The 15,034-nt window shown below is 40.8% G+C and overlaps 1 protein-coding gene across 1 annotated transcript in view; it reads left to right on the top strand.

Annotated features, from left to right (window-relative positions):
• slc26a6.1 (solute carrier family 26 member 6, tandem duplicate 1) overlaps nucleotides 1–15,034 on the top strand; it is a 60,354-nt gene extending 45,320 nt beyond the window's left edge. The window contains exons 10-19 of the mRNA XM_074681033.1: nucleotides 1,149–1,262; nucleotides 1,360–1,437; nucleotides 3,245–3,340; nucleotides 3,466–3,572; nucleotides 5,243–5,312; nucleotides 9,143–9,232; nucleotides 9,683–9,844; nucleotides 12,255–12,309; nucleotides 14,211–14,335; nucleotides 14,720–15,034. Coding sequence (XP_074537134.1) covers nucleotides 1,149–1,262; nucleotides 1,360–1,437; nucleotides 3,245–3,340; nucleotides 3,466–3,572; nucleotides 5,243–5,312; nucleotides 9,143–9,232; nucleotides 9,683–9,844; nucleotides 12,255–12,309; nucleotides 14,211–14,335; nucleotides 14,720–14,749 — 927 coding nt within the window. The 3' untranslated portion in view covers nucleotides 14,750–15,034. The remainder of the gene's footprint in view (nucleotides 1–1,148; nucleotides 1,263–1,359; nucleotides 1,438–3,244; nucleotides 3,341–3,465; nucleotides 3,573–5,242; nucleotides 5,313–9,142; nucleotides 9,233–9,682; nucleotides 9,845–12,254; nucleotides 12,310–14,210; nucleotides 14,336–14,719) is intronic.

Below are 15,034 nucleotides of genomic sequence, written 5' to 3'. Positions count from 1 at the left end.
TCTGTCTGTCTGTCTGTCTGTCTGTCTGTCTTTCTGTCTGTCTGTCTGTCTGTCTAACCAAATACTAATTTATCTTTTCATCAATCCATCCACCCAACCATACCCTTATCATACATCTATCCATGAATCCATCCATCCATCCTTCAATCGATCCATCCATCCAACAATTTTATGCAGCCATTCATGCATCAGTCCTTTCTTCATCCATTCCTCTTTCTATTGTCAGTTAATCTATTCTATTCTTTCATTCATAACATAATGTATATAAAGCCAGAGTGTTATTATTGTAGCACATTATGTACTATTTCATCTATCCATTCATCCAGTCCTACATGCATCCTTTAGTTCATCCACCGATGCATCCATCCATTTAAACAAACATCCATCTTTTGCATCTTTTTCCTTGCACCCATCTGTGCTTACTTAGCACTTACCTGTGAGTTACGGTGGCGAACAAAGTAACCCTATATCCCCCTGCCTCAGCAGCATAAACTCTTCCAGATTAGCCAGAGATAAAATATCTACTATGAGCTTACTTCCAGCCTTTGGGGTATCCTCCCAGAGAGACATAGCCCCATAAAACCTCCAAAGGGAGGCACTCCAAAGACATGTGAAGTACATGCCTGAGCCACTCTAGCTGCTCTCAGCACAAAGGATGAGCAGAAGCTTTTGACAGAAACATGGTGCTTTCATGGCTATCAAGGAAACTTCTCATGAAATTGAGGGAGATTTATTTCAAGATAGTTTCTTCCACTCCAGACTCTAAGAGCTATTAAAGATATTCTGTTAGTGTCAGGATGTTTTAGCTGCTGTGGTTCAGTTCACTGTGAGAAATTGCAAAGCTGCACATGTTCCCAGTTTATTTAACACTGCTTTTGTTTTCACTCTGTTTTTGCTTTAACAGTAGGCCTGAAACGTGATAAAGGGCATTCTTATTCTGTGGTTGTAAAACAGTAAAACTTTCTAAACTCTTGAAGATTACTTTTGCAGAGGTTAATGTCTTTCTGAAAAAAAAAAAATTAGGACCTGTATGAACAAAAACATGATAACTACAGGATAACAAGTTACTCTGGGTTTATTCCTCAGTCTCATCCTTGATCAGCTTCTGTTTGTACTTTACTAAATACTTCTGTTTGTCTCTGCTTCAGGACCTGCTGGCTCTGGCTCTGTGTAACACCATCGGAGCGATGTTCCAGTGCTTCGCAGTCAGCTGCTCTTTTTCTAGGAGTGTTGTTCAGGATAGTATCGGTGTCCAATCCCAGGTAGACATGAAAACCTCAATCCACTCTTTATTTTTGCCAAAGACTCAGATCAAGTTGTGTTTTTTTTATAGAGTCTGTTGTTTCCGTGTCATTTCAGATGGCAGGTCTGGTATCAGCTTTGGTGATTTTAACCATTTTGTTGGAGATTGGTCATCTCTTTGAGCAGCTGCCAAAGGTAAGGTGACACCACAAACCTTTTTGCTATACATGGTAGTTTCAAGACACTTTACTTTATTAATATTGTATTTTTTTCTGGTGTAAAATTATACATGTCCAAAGCAGACAAAAGTAAAAAGCTTCTAAGTAGAGTTTAAACATGTAAAAAGAAGAAGTGGGAGTGAGACAAATAAATATGAGTCAGCATTGAAAACAACATATAAAGTGACACAATCTGTTCATCAGCTGATCAAAAGTTTAAGACCACAGACTTTAAAAGACTAAATCTGCACAAAAATCTCGACTCAGTCATTTCCTGTCAGGTATTCACTCTGTCATGACCTCCTGACGACAAAGGCTGAAAATCTTTCTCTCTGTGAACGTGGTCGGATTGTTGAGCTGCATCAGCAAGGCCTCTCACAACACGCCATCACTGCTGAGGCTGGACGTAATAAGACAGACATTTTGAATTTCTTCAAGGATCCTAAGGGTAAGGGAAAGAAAAAGTCAAGAGGTAGACACAAAAACATTTCACCAAAACTGAGCCAGAGGATCTGATAGGTTGTTCATTAAGACACAAGACAATCTCTGACCCAAGTTAAGGCCATTACTGAGGCCGACTGCAGCCCAGTAAGAATCAGACGCCATCTGAGAGAGAAGAGCTTTAAGAACAAAACACGTCTTCAAAGTCCTCGTCTCCTTCAACGCCACAAACTCGCCATTTGGACTTTTTCAGAGAGCAGCAAACATGAGACACTGAAAAGTGAAGAAAGTTTGATTCTCTGAGGAATTTAACTGAACCTTGACGTCCTGATGGCTTCAACGTTACTGACATGACCAGGAGATCCCACTGGAGATGTTTTCACGGCGGCACAGTGGAGGAGGCGCCATCATGATCTGGGGCTTTTTCCTTCAATGGACCAATGGAGCTTCAAGTTGGTCAGGGGCGTCAAACGGCGGCTGGCTCTGTGGAGATGTTGCAGGGGGCCTCCTTCATGACTGAGGGCCCTGGTCTGTGTGGTAATGACTGGGTTTTTCAACAGGACAACGCTGCAGGTCACAATGTCCGCCTGACAAAGGACTTCTTCCAGAGGAATCAGCTCACTCTTTGGACCATCCTGATGTTCCCCTGATCTAAATCACTCTGACAACATTTGGGGATGGACGGAGAGGGACGTTTACAGAAATGGACATCAGGTCCAGACAGAGGATGATCCTCCATTAAACACATTTTTGGAGTGATCAACAAAAACGGTGGACCTCCTCATTACTGAGTCCTTTTTTCTTTCTAGGGGGGTTTCAGGTTTTTTGAGCTGTGGTCTTAAACTTTTGATCAGCCTATTTCACTTTGATTCTTGTTTTCAATTACTAATGCTTATTATTTTTTTCTCACTCCCATTTCTTCTTTTTGAATTCTGAAACTCTACTAAGGGCCTGTTTAAGATCCAACAGTGCAAAATGTAAATTTGTGCAATTTTTTATCTGGTCTTAACATTTTTATCAGGTGTGTACAAGTGACCTGCAGTGATGTGGTGGTTTTAGAATTGAGAAGAGTCAAAAGTACTTTTTTTTTTTTGTTTTGCATAGACTCTATTCGAAACTCTACTGAATGCTGTCAGAAAGTTTTTGTGTTTTAACAGGAGTTGGTGAAAAGTTGGCAAAGAGGAACTTTTTTGGCATTAACTACCAGCATGAATAATAGAGCCTTTCAGTGAAGATGTTTTAAGAAACGTTAAGTCACTCTCCATCTGGAGGAGACGGACTGTCAGCATGATTCACGTGTCTCTGCCAGTGTTCGGTCTGAACTCTCGCTGTGTTTGTTCCAGGCAGTGTTGGCAGTGATCATCACAGTCAACCTGCAGGGAATGCTGGCTCAGTTCAAAGATGTGCCTGTGCTCTGGAAGGCTGACAGATTAGACCTGGTGGGCAACACACACAAATACAGTATACACAGACACACAGAGATATAAGTGCATTCTACCTCTTTGCATTAAACCTGATAAAAACAGTCTAACCTCCTCTGACTCCACTCTCCTGTCTCCTGCAGCTGGTGTGGGCAGCATCCTTAGTCTCTACACTGGTCTTTAACCTGGACCTGGGTCTGGCTGTGGCTGTCGTTTTCTCTTTGCTGACACTCATATACAGGACGCAACGGTCAGTTATGATTAATCCTTATGACCCTGTCATGGACACAGTGCAACAACCCCCGAATCCTATTGTTAAGGGTTGGAGGTTGAGAGTGACTGCAAGTAGGGAAAGAAATAACTTGTTGAGCATGCTCAGGCACACTGAAGATGGAGTCAAGCCCAAAGAGGGACACAAGGGACATTTGGTCAATAACAAGCCCTGAGACTTTACTAAATGCCTCAAATCAGAACTCAGTCAGCCTTGGGCAGGATATAATATGTCTGTAGTCACCTGTTTAGGATAGATTTTAGCCACTCTGGCTTTGGTAAAGTTAGCCTTATGTAAAATTTTACAACTGCAGCAGATCATGTCTAGTGTACACTGTAGGACAGGGATCTCCGCCAGCTGATTTCACTGATTAGTCTCAGCTCTCTGCTTAAAGGTGACGTAATCAGTGAAATCAGCTGGTGGAGTTTTCTGGTTGGAAAGAAAACCTGCAGCCTCTCAGCCCTCTAGGGTAGGGGTTGGAGATCCCTGCTGTAGGAGTATGTTCAGAGCTTAATATCTGCGCCCGAAAGCAGGTGAGAGTCGCCAGGATCACATTTTGTAGTCAAGTCAGCAAGTTAATAAAAATAATCCTCAGGAAAAAAAGATTGTTTACAGCTTTTAATGCAGTGGCCGGCCAAGTTCGAAAGGCTGGATTAGAAAGGGAAGGAGTCAACAAACAGCTATAAGGTTAATGTGTGCACGCCAAACACCTTCCTGAACTGGATCCCGATCATCAATGTGTTTATTCCCACTGGGTTTGAGCTGAGCTGTTTGGGTGAAACAGGTGGTGAAGAGCAAACTCCTCACTAAAATGAACAATGTGAGGAAGAGACCACAAGGTCTACCCACGGGGACTGTTCACTTGATACTTCACAGGGTCCCAGAAAAGAAGCTAAATGATGTTACAAGCCTAGTAGTAGTAGTGGAAGTCAGGGAGCGTTAACCCTTACTTTTTCAGTAGTTGGGAGATCCAGGCATTATTATTCCCCCTATAGATAAAGAACTTATTAAATAAGTTTAGTTAAAAAAAGTGATTTCTGTATAAAAATAGGAATTACCCCCATTAAATTGGAAAAACAACCCACAAATGTTGAAAATAAAAGAAAATTCCAATGTTTTATGAAAAAAAAGTTGTTGAAAAACTGCATACTGTGTGTCAAAACATTTGGCTACAAAACACTAAAAAAAGTTGTTGAATGCTTAGAAAAAGAAGATAGCATGACTGGGTATAAGAGAGACATTACAGAGAGGCCAAGTGGCTCAGTAAAGGGAGGTTATGAAAGGTTCGCCACTTTGTAAGAGGCTGGGTAAGGAAATTAAGTTCCTCGGTGTAAAATTTGTAAAGAATTTTGTAATTCTGGAGAAGTCGAATAACTTTTCATTTTTTCAAAAAGAAATGATCATCTCTGCCACAAAAATCACAAGGTCTCATGGGAAATCAAGTTTAACTCAAGAGCAGAAATAAGTGGTATGAAAATAATTTGAGAAATTGAGATTTTTGTTGTCAGTTTGTTAATATTTTACTTCTATTCTTAACACTTAGCTAAAGTTTTGTTTTGTCCCCTCCCACTCATTTCCCAGGCAGCCTTTTACTTTATTTGTATTCTCCATGTCTCTCTGTTGACTTTTATCTACTCTTTGTCTTTCAGCTCCTCCACTGTTGTTTTGGGTCGTATTCCTGGTACAGATTGTTACAGAGACGTGGAACTTTACTCAGAGGTAAACTCACACTGTCTCTCAGGTGTCACAACGACCTGTGTTTACAAATCCACAAACTCAGATACATTTTAATGATGCTTTAAGTGTATGTACAGACTGTCTGTCTGTTTGGTACCTTGATATTTCTAATGTCTGGATTGGTTAAGAGCCATAAAAACACTGGGCTACAGGAAGCAACAGGTTGGTGCATCATACACATAGAAATGTCATTCAGAGAGAAGCTGGGTGAGCTCACTGTCAGACACAAAGATGGTTTAGATGATCAGCATCAGTTATTAGAGTTTATCAGTATAACCCACGTTCAGACAATCAGATGGAGAAGAAGCAGATATTAGCTCACTGTTTTTATTTATTTATTTACTGTCATTTGTTAATGAAGTACTAAAAAGCCTTTCTTTCAAACTAATCTAAGAAGGGAAATATGTTAGTCTCTGTAATAATGCAGAGTTTTTTGTTACGACCTCAGAGAGTTGGAGCCAGCTTCTAGCTCCTATGCTACAGACAAACTGTTGGTCCTGGTCCCTCATATTGCAGAATAATTTGCAAAGGGAAAAAAGGAAAACATGGTGATAAAAACTGTAGTCATCTGTTTTTCCTTATTTTGAAGATACAGCCAACTGTCTGCTATCCAGAGTCTTAAGATAACCACCAACCAGCATTTCCAAGTTTTAAAATACCATGCTTCATATCAGTTTTCTATCTTCATAGGAACAGAGATATTAAAAGGACTGGCTTCCCTCTTTGCTTGTAGCTGTATTGGCATCACTTTGATGACATTGGTCCATATTATTTCATAACATATCATGTTATGAACAGTGTGTTTGTCAAGAAACTGTTTTAACTTCCTCATCAGTGAGCTCTACACTTGTTGGTAGATTTTTTAACTCAGGATAAAACCAAGCAACTGTTGCGTCCTGCTTCCATCCTTACTGCTTTTCAAATATCAGTTTTTCAGCACAGATATGAGAGAGCTATTTCTTCGTATCTGTAGGCAGCTGGCTTCTCGAAATTAGTGAGACAGGAACATTCGCACAATCCACATTGACAAAAATGCTTCAATATCAACTCAAATTCAATGTTTGATCGGACCATAGACTGTATAAAACATGGACGTAGCCTCCGTAATGTCACCCGTCTGTTCCTGAAACCGTAAAACAAAGTCAATCCACAGATAAAGCCACATTTGATATGACACCAGCTGTGTTTCATTTCAAACAGCTACAGGGCGCCCAGCAGTCACGTGACCTGAGCTGTGTCTCTGATTGGACAATCAAATTATCCTAATCACTTATAAACCACGGCGTTATAAAAAAAGTCACTCACCATACAGTGTGAGCAGATAGTGAAATCAGAATTTTAGACCCAATAAGTCTTTAGAACCAGGCTTTTTACTGACCGGATGTTGTGCCTTGGACCAGCCCTGTCTGTCACCTCAAAGGTTTCCTTATCATTGCTCCATCAGTGTTAGTCTGCAGCTATGTCACAGTAACTTTTTTCATTGTGTAAACCTTAAGTAACCTGTGTATCAGTCAGAATCACTCATCCTTTAAAATAAAGACAGGGATGATAGTCAGTTATTCATCCACCGTGCGCTATGACTAATAACTGTTGATGCCTTACTGATTTGAAGAGATGACTCACCCTGACCTCACACCGACCCTGATGTTCTCAGCTGACTGCAGGCTGTGGACTGGCACATTTTTACCCTCATCACTGTGAAACACTGTAGATATTTAATCCTCCTCTGCATCAATGTGCATTTCTGTCAAACAGTAACTTGGGCTGTGTTCACACTGCAGTTACCTGAGTGACCTGAATCTGATTTTTTTGGCTGTAACGTGACCTATATCTGCTTTGTTTCTGACAGTGTGAGCAGCAAGAGTCAGATTGAATCAGATGTTTTCGAGTTAGACTCAGATCAGGTTTGGTACTGGATCTGATACATATCAGATTTATATCGACCGCGGTCTGAACAGCCAGGTTGCTTTTAATGTGACTTTAACGTTATTCTGGAGAGATGCACATCACAGTCTGTGCTGCAGAAAAAACCTGAGGCAGGAGTCACGCTCAGTGAAAATTAACATGGAAGATTGCAGTGATGGAGTTCACTGAAAATCACCCAATTTTTTTTCAGTTTTTGGATTGGACAAATGGTTTGTAAATGCCAGTCAATTCAGAATAAGTTGTATTCGGTCCTGCTGGGGGTTTGGGATCCAGAGAACACATTTGTTGAAAAAAAAATGCCGCTTGTTTGGCTGGGCCAAGGTGAGAAGTAGGTGGGTCTAGGCAAGGGATGGGTACCGTTCACATTTGAAACGATACGGCACCAATGCCTGGTACCTGGCAATCAGTATCGGTACTCAACAGTGCCAATTTTCAGTACTTTTTGTGTTTGTGTGGTTATGATATCTATTTTTTTTAACAACTAAAATATCACATTTTTTTAACTTAACATATTTATTCTCCAATATATAACATTGGAATGTTATTCCCCACTTGTCTAAATAAAATCAAAGTAAAAGAAAAGAAGAATTATGGAACAGTGCAAGACAGGCAAGAACTGATGCAGAATGCAGATTAAAAAATTTTTGGGTTAAAAAAGGTATTGAAAACTTTGTGTAAAACAATCTTGTTAAAATCCAGACCTTGATCCTCCTGGTCCTTAGACAGTTTCACAAAACCAAAGAGCACCTCTGGTCTGCAGCATCTGAGCATGTGCTACAGTCAGATCTTCATTCATGGAGGCAAATCCATATTAAATCCTGAACCTTGCTTCAAGTAGGTTTAAAATGTGATTTAGAACAGGGGTGGCCAACCTGTGGCTCGTGAGCCACATGTGGCTCTTTGCCTTTCACTGTGAGGCTCTTAGATCCACTCATAAAACTGATAAATTGATGCCAACTTTGGGATCAGTATTGATCAATACTTGGTTGACGAGATTGATACCTAAGTTTCAGTTTCTTTTCTCTACATGTGCTCCTCTCAATTGCTTATGTGTTCGTAGATAGATAGATAGATAGATAGATAGATAGATAGATAGATAGATAGATAGATAGATAGATAGATAGATAGATAGATAGATAGATAGATAGATAGATAGATAGATAGATAGATAGATAGATAGATAGATGCAACTTTGTCTCTTCTGCAGTAAAAACAGAAATTTGTCTTTGACATGGCTTTAAGTACAAATTTTAAACACACTTATAAACACAATAAGTCTCACTTTGAAAATTGGAAATGTATTGATTTTCATTTTTTGTAAATTTGTTTATATAAGACCACATTTTTTTGTGGCTCTTGGTCCCTGACTTGTTGGCCACCCCTGATTTAGAGGGAAAAGAAACATGTGGAGAACTAAAACCCTGACAGGAAATTAGGATGTCTTTAACAAGTAAACTAGGACAGAATTATTCCACAGACGGTTTGTCTCTTGTAAAAATAATGAGCCACTCTTCGCAGTAAAACTGATCAGGAGCCAAAACAGCCTCTAAATATATTCCTGGTTGAACAGCACCATCTGTCACACATCAAAACACCAAAGACGGTCTGTGTTGGCTCTGAGCATCCGTGAATTCATGTCAACATTTTGCTCTCTGTTCATTCCTTTGATTCTCTCTTCACTCGCTCTGTCTTGCTGCTGCATCACTTCCCCTCAGCGCGCGACTTCAGATATCACGCATTAATGATCCTGTGTGCAGGCGCATATGTTCATTTATAGTTTTTATTTTACCCCACATGGTAGATGTTAGCTGAGGTTTATTATGTCACTTTAAACAATTTCTTAACTTTTCAAAGTGTTTTCATTTTATTGTTTTATTTATGAACAGGCTCAGCAGGTTCCTGGCGTGACTTTGCTCTCCTGTTCCAGCCCCATTTACTTTGCCAACTCTGAACTGGTCTTCACAGAGATCAAACAGGTGCACACACACACACTAACCCACTCTCTCCCACACTCCCACACACACACACACAGGGCAGAGCATGAAAAGACTATGATTGGGAGGATAGAGAGTGAGTCATTATCATGTGTGATTGAGGAATAGATTGAAGAAGAGGTGAGATTATAATTGTAATGAAGAAAATCTAAGAGTCCAGATGAGCACCAGCGTCACATTTATCATCTCCTTACAAAGGGAACATCCTTTTCATATAATCCCATCTACTTATAGAAAATACTGTGAGAGATTCGGGGCCCGAGTCTCTGTGATGTGTAACGGTGGTATGGTGCAGGGTCATCTATGCTTCATTCAGTTTAGAGAGCATTTCCATAAAGATCTCAGAAGAAACTCTTATATTTACCTTGCACTTAACTGTGATACAGAGAATGAGTTCATCCCTTACATGTGGTTTCCCCTCTCCTCGTCCAGGCACTGAGCCGGACCCAAAGTGAGAACCCAGCTCGAGGCTGCTCTGTCGACTCTTCTTCTGTCTCCATCTCAGCTCAGACATGGACGCACACTCACTGCCTGGTGCTGGACCTCAGCTCGGTCAACTTCTTGGACTCTGTGGCTATGAAATCACTTTGTAAGGTGAGGATCGATGATTGTCAAGAAACATTGTGTGGGCTCATTTGAAACATAGTCCCATATCCTCGGTTGCTAGGCGCTACCCAAGTAGCTGCCTGTTGCAGCAGCTCTCTCGTCTTTGTCCGTTTCTTGTAATTTTTTCGTCTCTTTTTCGTCATCTTTGTATTTGGAGTGGATCATCACTTTGTATGATTCATTGTCGGTCACGGACACCAAACTTTTTGTGGCTTCGGCGGTATTTTTTACTACTTTTCTCCTGTGTTTGTCTGGAGATCCTACATGTAACCATGGCTGCATTGTTTACATGCGAAATTAGCTGTTAGCAGCCTGTAGCATGTCCATGCTAGCTAGTGTAAGGCTTGATGATTTCCCTCGAGCTGAGGAGGAGGAGGTGAGGACGACGTGCTGGTTCTCAGATGTGAGCTGGGAGGTGACGACATGGACCTGTCCTTCCATCCATCGTTGTTGGGAACATGGGATCTAGCTCCGGGGGATGGATGAGCTAGCTGTGCTAACCCAGCGGCATCGTGCTGTTCACGGACGTGGCTGACGGAGCAGACATCGGACGCCGCGACACATCGGAGGAGCTTCACCTGCTGTGGGCAGACAGGATCCAGGAGACAGAGACTGAACAGACTGCTGGGGAGGCTCAGTCCTGGACCCTGTGGAGGTGGAGACTGGCTGGGCTGGAGAGTGGTGGACGAGTGGTGGACGGGATGTCGTCATCTAATTTCTTATGGACATTTTTGCACTTTCTATACACATTCTTACTTTTGTTTTCTTAAATGCTGCGGTGACTCCTGAATTTCCCCTCGGGGATAAATAAAGTATTTTCTATTCTATTCTATTCTAAAGTCGGCATGTAGATTTAAGGCTAATGACTCTTGTGCTTCACTTCCCAGCGACAATACATGAATCAGACAAAACAACCAAATCAAACAGTCCTCACATGATTTGATGGATTGATGGATGGATACAATAATATTTTGTAATCCAAAGTGGAATTTTAACGTGATAAGCAGAAAGCAATAACTGAAAAGATGCAAATGTGCATTAAGAAGGACCACATTAACTCTAGACCTGTGGTTTTTTAAAGTGTGAGGCAGGCCTCCCCTGGGGGGTGCCAAAGAGTTCCAGGGGAGGCGCGAGAAGAGAAACAAAAAATGAAGCACAAAACAATAATGGTAATGATTAAAAAAATGTCTGAACTAGCACTGAGCGCAAAAAGTATGGAAACAAGCGCATCATGGTTTCATCATTATTTTCCCTGATGCTGTTTGCCATTCTGAGTGCTCGTCTCTGTATGCGAACACACCTGTTTGTGTGTCTGTGTGTGCATCGGGGCCAAACCTTTGATATGCACTATGTAGAGAGCAGAGGACAGTTATCAACACGCGACCATGCACACAGCTACAGGACAAGGCAACAACTACTCTGCTCTGCAACCAAACAGGACACTCATGGATCCCTCAGGGGCATGTGCCCACAAACACACACGTATGTGAACATATGAACTCAGCTAAACAATGTATGGTGAAATGAACTTCTTAAGAGACCTCAGAAAACGTTGCCGTTGAGCCTTTTAGCCGTATGTATCAATTTAGCGGGACCCCACGTACTTTGGACAGTAATAACGACAGATATTTATATGTTGAGGTAAAGTATTTCTTATTGGGTGTTTTCCATCAGGTAAAATATACCCAAAGTTACTGATGGTGTTGGAATGTGTTATAGGGTTAAGATGTGACGTGTTGAGGTCTGAAAAGAGCTACTGATCTGTTTGTTTTCGTCCTGCCTCCATTTCATGGAGTTAGACGATCTAATGACCTGAAGTCAAAATGCCTCCTGTGCCACTGAACACACTCCACTGCCGGAGAAGACTGTAAACATTTTTAATAACTGTCTGATTTTTTTTTTCTGTTCTGATCTGATCTGACTTGAAGCTCAAACTGATTAACAGAAAATACAAGTTTAAGATGCATTTCCCTTTCCCTCTAGGACAAGAAATGAGTTACCAGTGACACTGATATGACAAGGTTATCTTCCCTTCTCTTTGGCCACGTTGATAAAAGCAGAAAAGTCTTTCTTCAGCCTGACGGACAACACGTGCTGGAGGGACAGTACATACTTACAGTTTCAAAGTTGTAAACTTCAATCCAATTTTTAATTTAGATTTGACTGAACCTTTTTTTTAACTTAGCCCCAGTTGTGCACACTTCTTCTTTGCCCACACTCCAGTAACATACTTGATAGGTGAATTGGTCACCTCTGAATGTTAGCCGTGTGACAGGCTGACTGTCCAGGGTGTACCTCACCTCCCTCCCAGTGACAGCTGGAGTAGGCTCTGGCCCCCATGTGACCCCAAAAGTGAAAGTAGTAGGTGATGGATAATCCCAGTTTTTGTGTTCAACAGATGATAGAAGACCTGGAGGTCCAGGGTGTCTGTGTGTTTCTGGCAGCATGTCAAGGTCAGCCTCATGTTTCATGCACACACACACACACACACACTGTCTGTCTCATCTTCCTCACATACTGCTTCATCCTCTTACTCCCTTACCTATCAAAGCAAACACTTACACCTTGATTTGTCTTTCTCATTGTCTATTTTTGTCATCTCAGTCTCTTTTCTCATCCTCTCTTCGAACATCGTTACTTTGCTTGAAACTTTTTTTGACACATTTCGAACTCAATGTAGCCAAAGTGACTGTTTTTCCATCCTGTGTCTCATTTTGTTTGCATTTCAAATCCATTCACGCATGCACATAATCCAACAAATTAAATTTGCTGCAACTATACCAATAAACACGTAATCAAAATTTTGAAAACAGTTGAAAAATTACAAGAATTTACATTTTGCAAATGTTGGATCTTGAAAAAGTTTTAGGTAGAGTTTCAAAATGTGAAAAGAGGAAAGGACAGTGAGAGAGAAAAGAAATGTAAGAAGCAATTTTGTAAAAACAATAACAGTGAAATACGCTGTTCATCAGCTGATCAAAGTTTAAGACCACAGCAAAAAAACAAACAAACCCTAAAGTGGGAATAAAAATGCAATAAAGGACTCAGTAATGAGGCGCTCCATCCCCAAATGTTGTCAGAGTGATTTAGATCAGGGGAACATCAGGATGGTCCAAAGAGTGAGCTGATTCCTCTGGAAGAAGTCCTTTGTCAGGCGGACATTGTGACCTGCAGCGTTGTCCTGTTGAAAAACCCAGTCATTCCCACACAGACCAGGGCCCTCAGTCATGAAGGAGGCCCCCTGCAACATCTCCACAGAGCCAGCCACCGTTTGACGCCCCTGACCAACATGATGCTCCATTGGTCCATTGAAGGAAAAAGCCCCAGATCATGATGGCGCCTCCTCCACTGTGCGGCCGTGAAAACATCTCAGATGGGATCTCCTGGTCATGTCAGTAACGTTGAAGCCATCAGGACGTCAAGGTTCAGTTTTTCTCCTCAGAGAATCAAACTTTCTTCACTTTTCAGTGTCCCATGTTTGCTGCTCTCTGAAAAAGTCCAAACGGTGAGTTTGTGGTGTTGAAGGAGACGAGGCCTTTGAAGACGTGTTTTCTTCTTAAAGCTCTTCTCTCTCAGATGGCGTCTGATGCTTACTGGGCTGCAGTCAGCTCCAGTAACAATGCTAATCTGGGTCAAGGATCCTCCTATGTGTTCCAGCCTGTAACGTAACAACAACCAACAATGTATTGACTTTTAACCAAAAACATAACAACCTGTTGCATTTTGGGTTTTATTACATTTTCTTTATTACATTTCAGGTTGTTGTTGTGTTTCTGGCTCTAACACCATGTCTTGACAGACAGCTGAACGGATCCCCCAGCTTGGCACTGGTGAAATTTTTTTTGGATCTACCTCTAGACATTTTTTTCCCCTAACCCTCAGGATCTTTGAAGAAATTCAAAATGTCTGTCTTACTGCGTCCAACCTCAGCAGAGTTGGCGTGTTGTGAGAGGTCTTGCTGATACAGCTCAACAATCCAACCACGTTCACAGAGAGAAAGATTTTTAGCCTTCACCATCAGGAGGTCATGACAGAGAGAATACCTGGCAGGAAATGACTGAATCCACATTTTAGAGCAGATTTAGTCTTTGAAAAGCTGTGGTCTGAATCTTTTGATCAACTGATGAACAGATTGTTTTACTTTATTGTTGTTTTCAATAAATTGCTTAATCCTTTTTTTTGCCTTTTTGAAAGTCTACTTCGAACCTTTTTAAGATCCAACAGTGCAAAATGGAGATTCATGCAATTTTTCAGCTGGTCTTCACATTTTCATCAGATATGTGTAGAATCAATTTTTTAGAATGGAAATAAATAATGATGTTTAAAACAAAAAGTGTGCCATGTATGTCGACAGAGAGAATTTTATCCCAGCTCCAGACTCAAGGTTCTGTATCTGACCTCCTGCCCAACCCTCGCCTCTTCCCATCAATCCATCACGCCATCCAACGCTGCCTTAGCATCCTGCCAAGACCTCTGGAGGTAAGTTCGCATAAAGATGCGTATTTATTTATATTTATTCATCTTTTTATTTACATATTTGGTAACATAATCAATTAAAGAACCAATGTCTGTTAACCCCTTTCTCCCTGGGATCAATGAATGTAAATATAAATACCACTCAATGTGTTCAAACATTTATAAAAACTTTTCCAGTCAGGCTGCTCTGGTTTGGATGCTTTTTATCCATCACAAGTCAAAATGCAAAACAATACAAAACAACACAAAAATCCAGATTATAATGAGAACTATTTTCAAATTACATCTTATTTATCTTTGTTTAATTTCAGGTTTAAAATAGTGTATTTATCAGTGTCAATGTAATCATTGTATCTGTGTTTAAGTATCTATTTTGTCTCTTCACAGGAAATCAACTCAAATACGAGTCAGTGTTGAAGCTGAGGTGTCAATGCTGCTCTTTAATGAACAGGACAGACTTGTGATCTCGACGTGAGCAGAGAACAGAAGAAATCCTGCGGTGAAACTATGGAACGGTCAACTCCACTCCATTCTGTTTTGAAAAAGAAAAAGCCATTAATACTTTTTACAGTTTGTATAGTTTAAACACTTCATTTGTAACATATTTTCAGGCAATAAATGTACCTTTTCTGAACCAAACTTTGTTTATTTGTCCATCAAACGGCACTGAGATTTGATGTAAATGCACAGATCTGAGAAAAA

Source organism: Halichoeres trimaculatus, unplaced genomic scaffold, assembly GCF_033239565.1.
Source record: "Halichoeres trimaculatus isolate MK-OKI-2021-1 unplaced genomic scaffold, fHalTri1.1 fHalTri1_scaffold_11, whole genome shotgun sequence".
NCBI classification, from domain to species: domain Eukaryota; kingdom Metazoa; phylum Chordata; class Actinopteri; order Labriformes; family Labridae; genus Halichoeres; species Halichoeres trimaculatus.
The sequence above is the reverse complement of the archived record's forward strand: the minus strand, read 5'-3'. Positions and strand labels throughout refer to the sequence as shown.